Below are 18,984 nucleotides of genomic sequence, written 5' to 3' on the forward strand. Positions count from 1 at the left end.
TTTTCCTCTCATGGAACAATGCGTTTCCTAGCATTTTAATTGTCCCTTCTTCCAAAATGTGTCAGATGGCTCAGATTTTAACCTATTCTAGATTTCCGCTTTTTTACAGTTCACCAATTCCCACCCCTGGAGCAGCGATGGGGGGTCCAAATTAATGGGGACCAATTTTTGTTCTTCCTTTTTGAATGCCGGTACCCCGACCCCATAATTTAATGTTATATATCGCCCTGAATCTGCATTTCTGTTATAAAATATAATTTTATGTCCATCAGTTTCACTAGAGAGTAAATAATACCACTTAAACTTTCAACGTTCGTACTCAATAGAAGAAAAGTAATTAATTTTGAAAATTTTATTTATTTAAAATATTTGTTTTAGTAGATCACAGTCAATGACACATATGTAACAGCAGATGTATAACGGAAACAACAAATAAAGAGTAAATATTAAAATATATATCACATGGTGGTAATCAGGTATTTTTTAATTGGTATCCAGTTGTTGGGGTTGGGTTTTTTTTTAAGAAACCCATTCCAGTTAGTATATTAATACTATATAGAATTGGCTGCTATTTTAATGAATATGTGATGAATATATTTTCTATGTACAGTGTCCAATATACATTGCACACTGTACTTGGTATTTTATGCAAAATATTCTCATTGTAGTAGACCAAATATAATGTCTCTGTACAGTTTTACAGAGACAGAAATATTCAGTCTAATCAAGTGGCAACACAGTAGGTCTACAAATTTTTTTTTTTTATCAGACCTGAACAGACACCCCAGATGTATGCCCAGAACAGTGTGCTTGAACCTTAATTGGATATAAGCTGCACAAAAATAACTATAAATGACATGCAACAATTTTCATATTCTTGAGTTCATTATGCAAAGATAATACAAGTTGGATTAATTAATTAGGAGTTATTTATCACACAAAACCAGGTAACAAAATATAACTGTCAAGTTTGAGAATACACCTTTAACAAGGTGACACACATTGGTCACCTGTTGGCATGATTTCCATTCAAAATCAGATACAGGTCCATCGAGATCTTTTTTCTTTGCAATAAATTACTTAGGATAGATCATCTGATATGATGTACAGCAATAGTTATATATATGTAGCAATTTGATAAATGTGCTTAAATAAAGAAAACTTGTGGCTTTCAAAGTGAAATCAGACACTGGTTTTAACCGAGTTTGTTTTGTTTAACGACACCACTAGAGCACATTGATTTAGTAATCATCGGCTATTGGACGTCAGACATATGGTCATTTTTGACAGAGGAAACCCGCTACATTTTTCCATTAGTAGCAAGGGATCTTTTTTATCCCAGACAGGATAGCACATACCACTTTGATATACCAGTCGTGGTGCACAGGCTAGAACGAGAAATAGCCCAATGGGCCCACCGATGAGGATGGATCCTAAGACTAACCGCGCATAAGGCATGCATTTTACCACTGGACTACATCCCTCCCTTTGAGTTTAACTGATGCATCATTTGTCATTATAAGTAATGGGAGATTTTTAATACAAAATGAAATGTCTATGACATCACTGAATGTAGCTTATACTTTTAAAGTACAATGCGGTAGTATCAAATTGTGTTGTATATTACCTGTCCATTTCCATTCTGTCATGCTATGCTTCTAAAGCAACAACAAAATCAATAACTTAAAGGCATACTGTCACAGACCACTGACCTATTTAATGGTCTAACAAAGTATTACCTGGACAAAAATAATCTGATTTGTCCCTAAATGTACTTTATTCAACCATCTTCATAACCACCATACTCCATTTATTAATGACATTTTGTAAAAATAATTGAATTATGGCAATGGTCCATAATTGAAAAACTAAAATTGCCGAGAGGGTTGACATGGACTTCACTCCACCATGGTTCAGTTCAGGTGATGCAATGGCTAGATTTGGTTTCCAACAATTAATGTAATTTTTATTTATTCTCCATTTTTACGTGCTGAAACTAGAGTCTGCACCTTTAAAATAATAAAACCAACTTCCCATCTATTTCCGATTGGTCTATTATGTAATATAACATTTGTAGAGTTTCAGTTGGATGAAAATAAAAGTGTGATTGCGACCAAAAATGGAGAAATAATATTACTGGATACTTTATTTCATAATCATAGGGTAATTTTTGGTATAAAGCTAACTGATTAACGAATGGATATGTCCCAGATGTTTAAGGGAAATCACACCAATGGATGAAACATCTATTATGATCATTTCTGAAAGCAATCATCACCTATGATTTCTACATATCATATCCTGTTTAATAAGTACTTGCTTCTGATTTTATCTAGTGATAGCTTAGACTCTACAATCACAAGGTGATGGTCTGCTTCTGATTCACGCTCTAATGATATTTCTGATTTTATCTAGTGATAGCTTAGACTGAAATCACAAGGTGATCATTTGTTTCTGATACACGCTCTGACATTTCCGATTTTATCTAATGATAGCTTAGACTGAAATCACAAGGTGATCGTTTGTTTCTGATACACACTCTAATGATATTTCTGATTTTATCTAGTGATAGCTTAGACTGAAATCACAAGGTGGTCGTTTGTTTTTGATACACGCTCTAATGACATTTCTAATTTTATCTAATGATAGCTTAGACTCTGAAATCACAAGGTGATAATTTGTTTCTGATACACGCTCTAGTGACATTTCTGATTTTATCTAATGATAGCTTAAGACTCTGAAATCACAAAGTGATTGTTTGTTTTTGATACACGCTCTAATGACATTTCTGATTTTATCTAATGATAGCTTAGACTCTGAAATCACAAGGTGATCATTTGTTTCTGATACACGCTCTAGTGACATTTCTGATTTTATCTAATGATAGCTTAGACTCTAAAATCACACGGTGATCATTTGTTTCTGATACACGCTCTAATGACATTTCTGATTTTATCTAATGATAGCTTAGACTGAAACAACAAGGTGATGGTCTGCTTCTGATACACGCTCTAATGATATTTCTGATTTTACCTAGTGATAGCTTAGACTCTGCAATCACAAGGTGATGGTCTGCTTCCGATACACTCTAATGATATTTTTTATTTTATCTACTGATGGCTTAGACTCTGCAATATATTTTTTCTGGTTTCATCTACCGTATAGTCCTTCCCAGAAGTAAACATTGTTTTCTTACTATGGTATGCATTACAATCTGTTTATTTCTGAACCAACGTGTTTTAATTTGCACACAAAAACAGTGCCGTTGTGTTATTTCCAAAACACTTTTCTTTTTCTGTCGAATGAAACTGAAATATTTTTTTTTTAAACAATGTTCATGAAGGCTGTGAAGGACTATAATGATAGCTTAGACTCTGTAATCACAAGGTGATGGTCTTCTTCTGAATGCCACTCTACACACATTTCTGATTTAATATTTCCTCTGATATACTATACACACAATTTGTTTTATCTGGTAATGGCCGACTCTGCAATCGTAAAGTGATGGTTTTCTTCTGAATCCCACTCTACACGCATTTCTCATTAAATATTTTCCTCGATAGACCACTCTACACACAATTATTTGTCTTATCTGGTAATGGCCGGCTCTGCCAATCAGAAGCTGATGGTTTTCTGATACACAGCTTTATACACATATTCTGGTTCGACCTAAAAGTCCAAACCAAATTGTTAATAACTACAATAAATTACTCTCCTACCTTTAATTAGTTACATTTCCCCCAAATTTTGTCCAGACACAAGTTGTGAAAAAACCATTACAGTGACACAGATTCCACATATGAGACTGTAACGATGTCATTGCAATGACACCGATTCCACATACTAGATGATAACCATGTCAGCTATATCGACTTCACTGAGATAGCATAGGGCAAAATATACGCAGTTTTCTGCTGTCTGCCATTTTGCTTTTTTATGGAATACTCTTCAAGGGGGTGAAATTTAAGCCTCCAAAGTATGTGACATAATTAATATAAAATCAATTATCTCTAGTGGTATCTTTTAACAAACAAATACTACTAAAAAAAATATTAATATGTCGTCATCACATTTGCTTTTATATCATAACATGTTATGACGTTGTTAGATTAAGTCATATCCTTTCACCCCTCTTGGAGATTATTGCATAAAAAGTCAAAATGGCAGCTGGCACAAAATTACATGCTTTTTGCCCTATGCGATCTCATCGAAGTCGATATAGCTGACATGGTTATCATCTAGTATGTGGAATCTGTGTCATTGCAATGGTTTTCCCAAGATTTCTGTCTGGACAAAATGTGGGTAAAATCTAACGATAAATAAAAGTAGGAGAGCAATTTATCGTAGTGATAACATTTTGGTTCGGACTTTAGTGATGGCTGACTCCGTCAATCAGAAGGTAATGGTTTTCTTCTGGTAAGCCGCTCTACAGATTGGACACGTGTTTCTGATTTCGCCCAATGCCAGGTCCTCCAGCATCAAGAGACAGGTTTCGTGGAAGACATGAGAACAAGACAACAGAACAGTATGTCTGGCTTTAGCCGAGACTTCCTTAGCAACAGATCCAACATCCTTGGCAACAGATCCAACATCCTTGGCAGCAGATCCAACATCCTTGGCAGCAGATCCAACATCCTTGGCAACAGATCCAACATCCTTGGCAACAGATCCAACATCCTTGGCAGCAGATCCAACATCCTTGGCAGCAGATCCAACATCCTTAGCAACAGATCCAATGTCCTTGGCAACAGATCCATCACCCTTGACAACAGGTCCACCTTTTTTAGCAACAAATTCAGTTGGCTTGTCTCTAGCAGAAAGCCCTGGCGAGTGTTTCTGTTTTGGTTTGGTTGTAGGAGGTGAGCAAGTGTTGCCAGCTCCTAGTCCCGACTCCTGTTCCTCGCTAACCAGCAAGGTCAGACATATTGGACACTCCTGATGACCCCGTTCGACGGCCTGTAAAAACAATTGGGACATTGTTACAAATGTGAAATTGCATCCAAATCAAGAACATGTATGTAAATAGGGAATAACTGGTTACTGTCTCAAGATATCGGCTTTATCCTGTGAAGGTTAGAATGGTGAATGCAGTGAGGCTCTGAGCAGGATAAAGCTGATATCTTAAGACTAACCAGTTATTTCTTTTATCCTGCAATCCTACAGGAATAGTCGGAAAATCATGATTTATTCCATTTTTGTGTACGCAAATCGAGTATCGTTAACCTAGCAAGGCTTTTGCCGCATGACGTCATACACGATACATGACGTCATTCTTTGTAAGATGCTAGCTACATTTTGTCACATTCAAAAAGCGTTTCTAAACTCCAATTCATAAACAAATATACAAGTTTTGTGTTTTTATAGCAAAACTAAAATTTATTTGCATTTATTGTACTAAAACAAATGATTTAAAGAGTATGTTTATTGAAAATCTAGTCTGAAATACTCAAGTTGAGTTGGGCTTATGTCACGTGACCCGTGAGATTTATCTAATCATCATATCTTGACAATGAATACAGTGATTGCGGGATAAAACTATTTAACACTTAACAAATTAGAAATTCAACTATAAACCAAATCTGTGGAGCTGCGAGGGCAGGGCAGGGTTTACCCAAATCTGTGGAGCTGCGAGGGCAGAGTTTACCCAAATCTGTGGAGCTGCGAGGGCAGGGTTTACCCAAATCTGTGGAGCTGTGAGGGCAGTGTCATGAGCGAATGGTACCCACATTTTTGCTCAAATTGTAGTCTTATTTATTATGGCAGGGTACTCAGCTTTCTACCCAAATCTGTAGATTCATGGCATATGCAACCCAGATTTTTACCCCAATCGATCTGTAGATTCGTGGCATAGGCAACCTAGATTTTTGCCTCAATTGTAATCTGATGAAGGCAGGATATCCATTTGTCAGCCCAAATCTGTGCATTATGAAGGAATGGTACACAGATTTCTGCCCAAATTGTAGTGTTTTGAGGGCAGCTGTCAACTTACATCTAATGTCACGAAGGCAAGAAAGCCAGCTGTCTACACAAATATCTAATGTCATGAGGGCAGGGCAGCCAATTGAATACATAAATCTCTAATGTCATGAGGGCAGGGCAGCCAGCGTAATACATAAATCTCTAATGTCATGAGGGCAGGGCAGCCAGCTGTCTACACAAATATCTAATGTCATGAGGGCAGGGCAGCCAGCTGTCTACACAAATCTCTAATTTCATGAGGGCAGGGCAGCTAACTGAATACACAAATATCTGATGTCATGAGGGCAGGGTAGCCAGCTGAATACACAAATCTCTAATGTCATGAGGGCAGGGCAGCCAGCTGTCTACACAAACATCTAATGTCATGAGGGCAGGGTAGCCAGCTGAATACACTAATCTCTAATGTCATGAGGGCAGGGTAGCCAGCTGAATACACTAATCTCTAATGTCATGAGGGCAGAGTAGCCAGCTGAATACACAAATCTCTAATGTTGTGAGGGCAGGGTAACAAGCTGAATACACAAATCTCTAATGTCATTAGGGCAGGGTAGCCAACTGAATACACAAATTACTATGTCATGAGGGCAGGGTAGCCAGCCATATGAAGGCAATGTACCAAGCTGTCTACTCAACTCTGTAGGTAGCACTAAACCAAATAATTTCCGGCTGGTTCAAAGTTCGAGGTGCACCAAACCTTTGATAGAGAAGTGAACACCACAAGTTCTGTGATTGGTTATAAATGTGAGTGTGTTGGTTGTAAACAAAATTAGTTTCATCTGGGCTAAAAATGTATGCAATTTTATTTCATCTAGTACCACTGTGTCGAGTAGCCTTGTGCTTGGAACATGCACATGTATGGGCCACCTGTAAAAAAAAAGTACTCAAATTGTGTATGAAACTAAGGGTGTTGTAAAAACATCTGGTTATACCGAAAATGAGCCATGAAAGGTACCATTTTCTAAAGTTAATACTTTGAGGTAGGGGTTGTAGTACTGATATTTATAGGTCATAGTTTAGTTGATATATTGCATATAGTGTTTTTAAGCTCAAACGTTAACATGATCGCCTATGGGATTTTATTTGGTCTAGTACAACCTGTAGTGTCACAAAGGCAGGGCAGCCATGGCATCTGCCCCAAAGTCCATGAATCCAATATGTAAATTCCACTCCCCTAAACCCTACTGGTGGCCACTTTAGTTTTAGCCTTCGATTAGACTACTGGATTCATTTTTGACAAAAACCATGTTGAGTGTGTACAAGTGTATAACTTTTACTCATATATATTCACTTAAATGTTTTATAAATACCTAAAATAAAGTTCATATTTGAATTGGTAAGTATATTTTTGCGAGTTTCTCTAATTTTTATGATATTTTAGATCAGTTAATGTTGATTAAAATTAGGCAAAAAATCTAAAAAGTTGCATTTACTTATGTGGCCAGATGTCCAGTATTTATGTTCATTATTCCCCATAACTGTGTTTTATTGACCAGAATGTTTTTTAAAAACGAACTACAATTCATGTCCTAATATTTCCTGATTTTCAATGTTGGTAAAACAATCAAATTTATTATCAAATTAGCTGTCACAATCAGATATCGATTACTCAAAATGACTGCGACATTCCGTCATTGTTGTCTTGCAAAAATACTTGCAGAAAACCACTTTTTGAACTCAAAATTCCCAGGTATTTTCCATTTTAAAACCAAAAAACTCAAGCTGACATACTCTGAATTAATCTATTTCCTGTGTTCAATTATTATTTCCAGTGAGTGCCGTGTGCAAAATGGCGGGAAATATGAATTGGGGAATGCATTGTATACAGCATACAGTATGTCGACTGGCATGATGTCGGGCAAGATACCTCGACTGCAGTAGTCAGAAGTTTAGGTAACCTAATAAATATGTGTCTACCGTTAGCTGTATTTTCTCCCACTCGGAATCGCTGATTTCCTTAAACATGGCGTCGAAGTTCCGGAAAACATCACGGCTAGCAGCCAGGCTCTGGTCCATCTCCCTCAGGAACTCGTTAACGTTGAAGTCACATGATCTCACCATTCGGTCCGTGATCGTCTTCAACTCAAAAATACAATGACAAAACAAAGAGTAAATCACCATGAAAGTCAAATAATATTATGATCTCTCTCACCAACCACTAACAATAATGCTACACGTACATACAAAATTTCAACTCAATATCTTAAGGCATTGCGGAAAAAAAAGTTAAAAAACTAATTTTCGAATCTTTGAACTTCAAGGGTCAAAACTCTGTCAAAAATGGGCAAATAGCCATGAAAGTCAAATTTGATCTCTCTCACTAACCACTAACAGTTAACAACTAACCCACTGCCCAGGGCCCCGTTCCATGAAGCGATCTTAGCACTAAGATCAACTTAAGTGCATAGGCTAGCTATGCGCCTACGGTAATCTTAGGGCTAAGTTCGTTTCGTGGAATGGGGCCCTGAACAGCTAGATAGCTGAGGTGTGTGTGCCCAGGACAGCGTGCTTGAATCTTAATTGGATATAAACACGAAAATAAGTTGAAATGAAAATGATCTGTAGCAATACATGCTAAAACTGTATACAAAATTTCATCTCAATATTTTGAGGCATTGTGAACAAACATGTGGAAAACAATATGTGGGCTAGAGGGACAAACAGGACGGAACAGACATGAAACCTATGGTCTCAGAGGTGAGACGTAGCCCAGTGGTAAAGCTCTCATTTGATGTGCGGTCGGTTTGGGATCGATCCCCATCAGTGGCCCATGGGGCTATTTCTCATTCCAGCCAGTGCACCACAACTGGTATATCAAATGCCATGGTATGTGCTATCCTGTCTGTGGGAAAGTGCATATAAAAGATCTCTTGCTGCATTAGAAAATATGTAGTGGGTTTCATTTCTATGACCTAGTCAAAATCACCATGTGTTTGACATCCAATAGCCGATGGTTAATAAATCAATGTGCTCTAGTGGTGTGGTTAAACAAAAACTTTCTGTCTACACAGGGACATTAAAAAAGTTTTGTTTAATGACACCACTAGAGCACATTGATTTATGTATCAAACATTTGGTAATTCTGACAGAGGAAACTCGCTACATTTTTCCTAATGCAGCAATGGATTTTTTATATGTACCATCCCACAGACAGGATAGCACATACCACGGCCTTTGATATACCAGTAAGGGTGCACTGGCTGGAACGAGAAATAGCCCAACGGGCCCACCAAAGGGATCGATCCCAAACCAACTGCGCATTAAGCAAGCGCATTAACACTGGGCTATGTCTCGCACCTCACAGGGAAATTAAAGCTGAGATAAAGTTAACATGGGTAATTATGGAATCTGACCCTGGTACAGTTGTGGAGTTAAAATAACCAACATTAAATCTTAGCTGTGTAATGAAGCTCCACTTCTTTCAAAGATGCTTAATACGTTTTTTTGTTTTTTTAAACACTTGTGTAGATGGGCCATATACGTATTTAACAGGCACACGTTAACTGAAACACATATTAAATAACTCACCTTGTCTTCAAAGAATTTCTTTCTAAGTTTGGGATCCTGGGGAGGTCTAGACTCGCGCAATTTCTGGTACCAGCAACGTACAACATAACCCCTCCAGGCTGACTGTATTCTTCAAAAGTAAAATTGAGATCAAATTTAACACATTTGTACGAACAACTCTTAAACTGGATGTCTGCTAAAATCTGAGGTATAAGGGGGCTGCAAAGTCAAACTATGCCATCATTTAGACAAAGATATCACAGTATTTGATTATTATTTTGTTAATCTGTCTCTACTAGTCCAGTATGTATGTAAGCAGGATTAAAACAAACAAAAAATCTAGAAAAAATAATTGTAAACTGTGAGCATATTACATATTTCACTATTGCTGTTTTATTTATATCCAGACCAACGGTTTTACAAATTGCACATAAAAATAGAATTCTTTTTATTATTTTCAAAACAGTTTTACTTTTCTTTCTACATGAAGTCAAACTGAAACTATTGACCAAAAAAAAACCCACATTTAGTCACAGCTGGTATAAGGGTAAGCCCCTGTAGGTAGTTATAGGTCGTTTTTTTCATTCTATGGAATTTACTACAAGTTATTTATTTCTGAGCCGATTGTTTTCTAAATTTCACACAAAAATAGTCTCTTTTTATTTTGTTATTTTCAAAACGCTTTTACTTTTCTTCTTACATCAAACCAAACTGAAATTATTTACAAAAAAAATTAAAAGATTTATATGAGGATGTGACTGACTATAGTTACCTTGTGGCACAGATCTGTTTGTAAGCCTTGGCACCCTCGTGTATAACGCGAGTTTGGTATTGCTCTCTTCGACACATGGGGCAGGTCTTGCGGCCGGTAAACCTCTCAAATGCTTGAAGACAAGCCTGCAATGTGCCCACAAAAACAAAACTGAACAGTTATCACCAGAAAGCAATGTTCAATCAGGTGTAGAAATAAGCAATGTGTACAGGTTACCACAAAAACAAAACTGAACAGTTATCACCAGAAAGCAATGTTCATTCAGGTGTAGAAATAAGCAATGTGTACAGGTTACCACAAAAACAAAACTGAACAGTTATCACCAGAAAGCAATGTTCATTCAGGTGTAGAAATAAGCAATGTGTACAGGTTACCACAAAAACAAAACTGAACAGTTATCACCAGAAAGCAATGTTCATTCAGGTGTAGAAATAAGCAATGTGTACAGGTTACCACAAAAACAAAACTGAACAGTTATCACCAGAAAGCAATGTTCATTCAGGTGAAGAAATAAGCAATGTGTACAGGTTACCACAAAAACAAAACTGAACAGTTATCACCAGAAAGCAATGTTCATTCAGGTGTAGAAATAAGCAATGTGTACAGGTTACCCAAAAACAAAACTGAAAGTTATCACCAGAAAGCAATGTTCATTCAGGTGTAGAAATAAAATGTGTGTTACCACAAAAACAAAACTGAACAGTTATCACCAGAAAGCAATGTTCATTCAGGTGTAGAAATAAGCAATGTGTACAGGTTACCACAAAAACAAAACTGAACAGTTATCACCAGAAAGCAATGTTCATTCAGGTGTAGAAATAAGCAATGTGTACAGGTTACCACAAAAACAAAACTGAACAGTTATCACCAGAAAGCAATGTTCATTCAGGTGTAGAAATAAGCAATGTGTACAGGTTACCACTAGGCCCAGTTGTTCAAAGCATAGTTAAATTAATGCTGGGTTAATTAGTCTAATATTTTCCTTTACATTATTTTCGCACGAATAGAAAATAAACTTTTAGATTTGATTATGTATGAATACTTTTGATTGTTCTAAATCTAATTTCAACATTATATTTTCAATAACTATTTGTATTTATTCAGTCCTTGGTTTTGAAAACTTCCATTAATATGATTTTTTGAGTGGTGGGTATACAAAAAAAACCCACCTCCCATTAATCAATTCTAAAACAGCTGTACGGACATGAGGTTATAATGTAGACTAACCCTGTGAAAGACATGACTACCAACCACAGTGGTGTAGTGGTTAAGTCATCAGACTAAAGGCTGGTAGGTACTGGGTTCACAGCCCGTTACCGGCTTACACCTAGAGCGAGTTTTGATGACTCAGTGGGTTGGTGTATGACCACTAGATCTTCTTCTCTCTAACTAACAACTAACAACTAACCCACTGTCCTGGACCCCGTTTCACGAAGCAATCTTAGCGCTAAAATCACTGTAATTGCACAATGCATTTGAGGTGATCTTAGGGTTAAGATCGCTTTGTGGAATGGGGGCCTGGACAGATAGCTAAGATGTGTGCCCAGGACAGCATGCTTGAACCTTAATTGGATATAAGCAGAAAAATAAGTTGAAATGAATGATATGAATACAAGAGTCGCATGGGACGTGAAGTTAAAATGTCAACTCACCCTATGAAAGACATGAATACAAGAGTCGCATGGGACGTGAAGTTAAAATGTCAACTCACCCTATGAAAGACATGAATACAAGAGTCGCATGGGACGTGAAGTTAAAACATAAACTCACCCTATAAAAGACATGACTACAAGAGTCGCATGGGACGTGAAGTTAAAACATAAACTCGCCTTATGAAAGACATGACTACAAGAGTCGCATGGGACGTGAAGTTAAAACATAAACTCGCCCTAAGAAAGACATGACTACAAGAGTCGCATGGGACGTGAAGTTAAAACATAAACTCGCCCTATGAAAGACATGAGTACAAGAGTCGCATGGGACGTGAAGTTAAAACATAAACTCGCCCTATGAAAGACACGAGTACAAGAGTCGCATGGGACATGAAGTTAAAATGTCAACTCACCCTATGAAAGACATGAATACAAGAGTCGCATGGGACGTGAAGTTAAAACATAAACTCACCCTATGAAAGACATGAGTACAAGAGTCGCATGGGACGTGAAGTTAAAATGTCAACTCACCCTATGAAAGACATGAATACAAGAGTCGCATGGGACGTGAAGTTAAAACATAAACTCACCCTATGATAGACATGAGTACAAGAGTCGCATGGGACGTGAAATTAAAACATAAACTCACCCTATAAAAGACATGACTACAAGAGTCGCATGGGATGTGAAGTTAAAACATAAACTCGCCCTATGAAAGACAGGAGTACAAGAGTCGCATGGGACGTGAAGTTAAAATGTCAACTCGCCCTATGAAAGACATAAATACAAGAGTCGCATGGGACGTGAAGTTAAAACATAAACTCACCCTATGAAAGACATGAGTACAAGAGTCGCATGGGACGTGAAGTTAAAATGTCAACTCACCCTATGAAAGACATGAATACAAGAGTCGCATGGGACGTGAAGTTAAAACATAAACTCACCCTATGATAGACATGAGTACAAGAGTCGCATGGGACGTGAAATTAAAACATAAACTCACCCTATAAAAGACATGACTACAAGAGTCGCATGGGATGTGAAGTTAAAACATAAACTCGCCCTATGAAAGACAGGAGTACAAGAGTCGCATGGGACGTGAAGTTAAAATGTCAACTCGCCCTATGAAAGACATAAATACAAGAGTCGCATGGGACGTGAAGTTAAAACATAAACTCACCCTATGAAAGACATGAGTACAAGAGTCGCATGGGACGTGAAGTTAAAATGTCAACTCACCCTATGAAAGACATGAATACAAGAGTCGCATGGGACGTGAAGTTAAAACATAAACTCACCCTATGAAAGACATGAGTACAAGAGTCGCATGGGAAGTGAAGTTAAAACATAAACTCACCCTATGAAAGACATGACTACAAGAGTCGCATGGGACGTGAAGTTAAAACATAAACTCACCCTATGAAAGACATGACTACAAGAGTCGCATGGGACGTGAAGTTAAAACATAAACTCACCCTATGAAAGACATGACTACAAGAGTCGCATGGGCCGTAAAGTTAAAACATAAACTCGCCCTATGAAAGACATGAGTACAAGTCGCATGGGACGTGAAGTTAAAATGTCAACTCACCCTATAAAAGACATGGGTACACGAGTCGCAAGGGAAGTGAAGATAAAACCTAAACTCACGCTGTGAAAGACATGAGTACAAGAGTTACAAGGAATGTCAAGTTAAAATGTCAACTCACCCTATGAAAAACATGAGTACAAGACAGAAGCACCTGAAAAAAAGAAAACATCACTGTTAGTACAAGTAAGTAGTTTATCTGTCATCTCCTTGTACCACAGTGTATGACATGATGGGAAGTGATAGCCACCTTCAAAGATGGGTAAATTCAGTGTTTTTCAAGACAAAGATTGAATTTTATATCTTGTAGCTTAAACAAATTTTGCAATACATTTCTTATGACCCCGACCCTTCTCCCTGTCCAACCATGACCCTTGCCATCCTAGGTTTACAACCATGACCCCTGCCATCCTAGATTTACAACCTTGGCCCCTGCCATTCTAGATTATAACCTTGACCCTAGCCATCCTAGGTTAACAACCATGACCCCTGCCATCCTAAATTTACAACCATGACCCCTGCCATCCTAGATTTACAACCTTGATTCCTGCCATTCTAGATTACATCCTTGACCCCTGCCATCCTAGATTTACAACCTTGACCCCTGCCATCCTAGATTTACAACCTTGACCCCTGCCATTCTAGATTATAACCTTGACCCCTGCCATTCTAGATTATAACCTTGACCCTAGCCATCCTAGGTTAACAACCATGACCCCTGCCATCCTAAATTTACAACCATGACCCCTGCCATCCTAGATTTACAACCTTGATTCCTGCCATTCTAGATTACATCCTTGACCCCTGTCATCCTAGATTTACAACCTTGACCCCTGCCATCCTAGGTTTACAACCATGACCCCTAGGTTAAGGATCACACATATATTGAGAGGAAACTCGCTGTCGCCACTTCATGGGCTACTCTTTTCAATTAGCAGCAAGGGATCTTTTATATGCACCATCCCACAGACAGGGTAGTACATACCACGGCCTTTGATATACCAGCCGTGGTGCACTGGCTGGAACGCGAAATAGCCCAATGGGCCCACCGATGGAGATCGATCCCAGCCATGTAAAAATGCGTATTGATTAGTCTGCAATCCTATATAGTTGTTTGATAGTAATGCTAATTATATTAATAAATGTTGTTATGCAGGTATCATGTATTTTCATTTAATATGTGCATTTCCATTTAATTTGGTCAAGGCTAGCTCTGGGTGAGCAGACAATTTCGCCAAATTATCTACTGAACATAAAACGTTTTGAAAAAGCTAGTAATTTTCCAACAAAATAGCAATGACTGCATGCAACTGTTTCGCCAATTTGCAAATTGTTTTAAAAATTTGCAATTGGCAAATTTGGGGAGTGGCAGAGTGGCACAGCCCTGCCCCTACAAAAATGGGAGCCTGTGCGTCTATGCATGTACGTGCTGTGTACAACCTGTTCTTGGAAACCGAAATGCTCTTTACAGATAACGCATGGCTGCTGAGAATCTTCCCGTCGGTTTGACTGAAACTTGGCATTCTGCCATTCTGTCTCTGACATCAACTGCGGGGGAGCATCAACAAGTCCAAACTTCTGAGCTGAATTAAATAACAAAAACAATTTGTAGAAAAAAAGAAGACATTAACAAAACTGTAGGTTCTGCTCTATCGTAATTCTATTAGCACCTAGAAGTATTTTTATATTAATTTTGGCCAACTGTATGTGTGTGTACTGTATACTGAAATTTCTGACAGCTTCATTAACCTCTCAAATACCACTGCACCATCTGGTTTTTCTGTTTTCAGCATTGTCATTTGGTGCATTCTGTCGACACAATTCATATACCAGGTATCAAAATAAATGGAGAATGTTCGTTCAGGTTACCTGGAGGTTTAAGAAAGTTAAATAGACAGACACTAGTTTTTAAACACTAAGGCATATTTTTCACCTAGAGCCCAGTTTCAATCTGTAAACATGGACACTAAGTTTGGTTAATTTACAGACCTGCAACAAATTTGGATACAACAGAGTGAAACAAGAGTATGTGATGTTGAAATACCCTTAAAATAGACAAAAATGTGACTCCATAATCATTACTTTTCAAACATACATGCATTCTTAAAAATATGAAAAAATGCATTTTGTGATATTAGAAACACCAGGATGACCAGAAACACTTCGGTTGTACGGAAATGGATACTCTAAACAATAAAATACCAGTAGAGTTTGATTTCAGTGATAATAAATGTCTCTAATAGTAAAAAATATGCCTTAGTGTTTAAAAACTAGAGTATGTCCTTTTAAAGTTTGTACATTGATTAAATAATCATCAGCTATTGGATTTGCAAACATTTGGTATTTCTGACTCGTAGTCATCAGAGGAAACCTGCTACATTTTCCATTAGCAACAAAAGATCTTTTTATGCACTTTCACAGACACGAAAGCACATACCATGGCCTTTGACCAGTTGTGGTGCACTGGTTGGAAAGAGAGAAAAAAAGAGAGGTCCTGCAACGCAAGCACCTCAAGCGAGTGCACAACCGACTGAGCTAAATCCCACCTCGTTCAAGAAAGTCTTACTAAGCTAAACCTAAAACTACATGACTTACGTTTCAATGAGTTCAGCATTATTTAGATATTCATACAGTATCAGTAGAGTGAGAACAATGACATGAATGCATAACTAAGTAGTAGTGTGTTTGTAAAGCGATTTTATAGTAATAATAACGAAAATATAAATGTATTTTGTGGTAACCTCAGAAAGGTAGTACATATCATCCTGAGAAATGGTCAAATATCTGACAGTGGTAGATGAGAAAAGTTTTTTAAAATCTTTTTGCCTCGATCTGCTTTGTGTAGATACAATTTTGAATGTGAAGGTTTTTGTCATTCCAAATAGATGTCCTGATGATAAAGGTGTAGGGGGCTTTCTGCATTCTCAGTCTCCTTCCTTTTGCAATGTGTGACAAATACAAAATAATGATACATTTACATACCCAATGTTAGTGGAGGAGGTTCTGAATCGAGGACATATTCTTCCTCTTTATCATGTTGTGGTTTGGGAGTTCGTTTCGAACCTGTTTGAACAAAATGTAATAATTAATACATTACAAAAGATATACTCATATACCCAAATGACCCTGAATGTAAAAAGGTTCTCTTTTTCAGTCAGAGAACAAAGAACTTGGGGGGTTTAGGAGGGGCAGAGAGAGAGAGAGAAACAGACAGAGATATACATGTAGACAGGTGAGAGAGGGAGAGAGACAGATGGAGAGTTAAAGTTTGTTTTGTTTAATGATATTACTAGAGCACATTGATTAATTAATCATCAGCTATTGGATGTCAAACAGTTGTTAATTCTGACACACAGTCATCAGAGGAAACTCACTACATTTTTCCTAATGCAGTAAGGGATCTTTTATATACACTTTCCCAGTGTTCTAGCTAACAATAAATAGAGGGGCGCTGCGCCCTGCCCCCGTTTTGTGCCGCCCTGCCGTGTTTGTTACTGCACCGCCCCTGATTATCGCCGTCCTGCCCGAATTCATTGTCAAAGAAAAACACAAAATCTTGCTTTCCTCTCAAAGCGTGTACAATGTTGTTACGAGTCTGAATTCCCAACTAAAAAACGTTTGACAATACATTGTTTGGCCACAGTTGTGAAAGCCGACAGCAGTAACGTGATATGTTTTTTTCTTTTCTATTGTTAGTTGCTATGCCTGCAGACGAGTGGACAGGCAGTCTTACAAAGCTTGAATGCGAAGTAATCCTCACACCGTCATGCACATAACCACACACCACCTAGCCAACACCTAGTTGAAAGTAGACCATCATGATAAAAAGTACATTTTTGAAAGTAATTGTTGCCTTTGTAAATACCCAGACCAAGATACATATAGTTTTAACTGATGTCAGTAGTCCTTACCAATGATACATTGATTGCATCTTTATAATATTTTTAATAGTGTCTATATTTAGTACATTAGTACAATAATATTGCGTACGGCGATTAATGTACTGTTTCATCAAACATCCAAATTTAAGAATAATAAATTTGGGTTTAGAAATTGATTGTCCCCCTCCTTACAAAAACGTTTTGTAAATTAAAAGCAGCATAGATATTCCTACATGTTTGATATTTATGAATGTAAAAAATTCGATCATATTCAGCACTTGCCTCAAAAATAAAAAATTTGCATTAAAAATGACCTACAATTACATTAGTGCTCTGCCCCATCAAAATCCTAGCTAGAATACTGCTTTCCCACAGACAGGAAAGCACATACCACAGCCTTTGACCAGTTGTGTGGCACTGGTTGGAATGAGACAAAACCCAATCAGTTGAATGGATCCACTGAGGTAGTTCGATCCTGTGACGCAAGCACCTCAAGCGAGCACTCAACTGACTGAGCTAAATCCCACCCTGACAGATGGAGAGTGTCAGGGAGAAAGAGTCAGGACAGAGTCAGAGGGAGAGAGATAAATACGGACAGAGAAACAGACAGAGACAGGAGAGACTCAGGAAGTCAGATAGAGAGACAGAGACAGGAGAGTCGGGGAGAGAGATGGAAAGAGAGAGACACAGACACAGACAGGAGAGAGTCAGATGAGAGACAGAGAAGTTGGGGGAGAGCTCTTACCAAAAAAGCAGGAAGATATTTTAAATGCATTTTCTCATATAAACAGGACAGTGCATACCATGGCTTTGATATATCAGTTGTCGGGCACAGGTTGGGATCAGAAAACAAGTTTATTGATGGTGATCAATCATAAGACCCATTGCATCCCAAGCAAGTGCAACACCACAGAGCTAAAATTACTACGGGTGGTGCATCCTGTTAACTACCCAGCACCCCAAATTTCTGAATTAAAGTCTGGAAGTGAGTCTGTTTCACTAAAACTTTGTCATGTAATGTTTTCACCCACGTCCAGTGTCTACAACAGGTTTTACATCTTTCTTGAGTTTCATCCGTGTCGCTGGGCCGAGTCTAACGTTTCTTGGATTTCGAGGCAAACCAAGTGACAGTGTTCTCGTCCAATGATCCTGAAGGGCAACAGCTATCATGGCAGTGCTGTCCACATCCTGAAATATAGTGTTACCATGGTTACCGTTAGTGTTATAATACATACATGTATGTTATATATTTTCATTCTGCACCTTAATGCAGATGCATGATGTATCTAAATTGAATTAGTAATAATGTCTTTTAAACATCGTTATACTTTATTCATAATAACCAATCAACGAATATATCTCCACATCGGGAATAGGTCGTAAACAAATTTATTTACTAAATTAATTGTGTTGTTAAAACATCCATATTTTATTATTATAAGTAAATAATGAAACTCAATGCATTATAAGTAACCAATGCTACCTTGGTGCCCCTACGTGTGTAATTTCGTGCCATTTATGTAAAATAATTTAAACACTTAAAAAAACAACCGAAAACAAACAACTCATCGATTGAGAATGTTATATCTGCTCCGCTTCTAATGCAAA

The 18,984-nt window shown here is 37.7% G+C and overlaps 1 protein-coding gene across 1 annotated transcript; it reads right to left on the reverse strand.

The window, feature by feature from the left end:
• Positions 1-4,262: 4,262 nt before the first annotated feature.
• Positions 4,263-18,946, reverse strand: LOC121385379 (RING finger protein 32-like). Its single transcript, XM_041516044.1, has 9 exons — positions 18,860-18,946; positions 18,408-18,564; positions 16,478-16,558; positions 14,936-15,078; positions 13,617-13,649; positions 10,256-10,380; positions 9,505-9,613; positions 7,894-8,058; positions 4,263-4,956 (listed from the first exon to the last, which is right to left on the reverse strand). Exons 1-9 carry the CDS (start codon positions 18,890-18,892, stop codon positions 4,393-4,395), a joined length of 1,410 nt encoding a protein of 469 aa, XP_041371978.1. The 5' UTR covers positions 18,893-18,946; the 3' UTR covers positions 4,263-4,392.
• Between the last annotated feature and the right edge of the window lie 38 nt (positions 18,947-18,984).

The sequence above is a fragment of the Gigantopelta aegis genome, chromosome 11 (genome assembly GCF_016097555.1).
Source record: "Gigantopelta aegis isolate Gae_Host chromosome 11, Gae_host_genome, whole genome shotgun sequence".
Taxonomy (NCBI): domain Eukaryota; kingdom Metazoa; phylum Mollusca; class Gastropoda; order Neomphalida; family Peltospiridae; genus Gigantopelta; species Gigantopelta aegis.

What these genes read in the sequence shown, in the direction of transcription:
- LOC121385379 (XM_041516044.1), bottom strand. Translation starts at nt 18,892, where the DNA reads ATGGCACGAAATTACACACGTAGGGGCACCAAG. An exon ending in ACACACGTAGGGGCACCAAG is followed by an intron (nt 18,565 to 18,859) that starts GTAGCATTGGTT and finishes ACTATATTTCAG; the next exon opens with GATGTGGACAGCACTGCCAT. An exon ending in ACCTCCTCCACTAACATTGG is followed by an intron (nt 15,079 to 16,477) that starts GTATGTAAATGT and finishes TATTTAATTCAG; the next exon opens with CTCAGAAGTTTGGACTTGTT.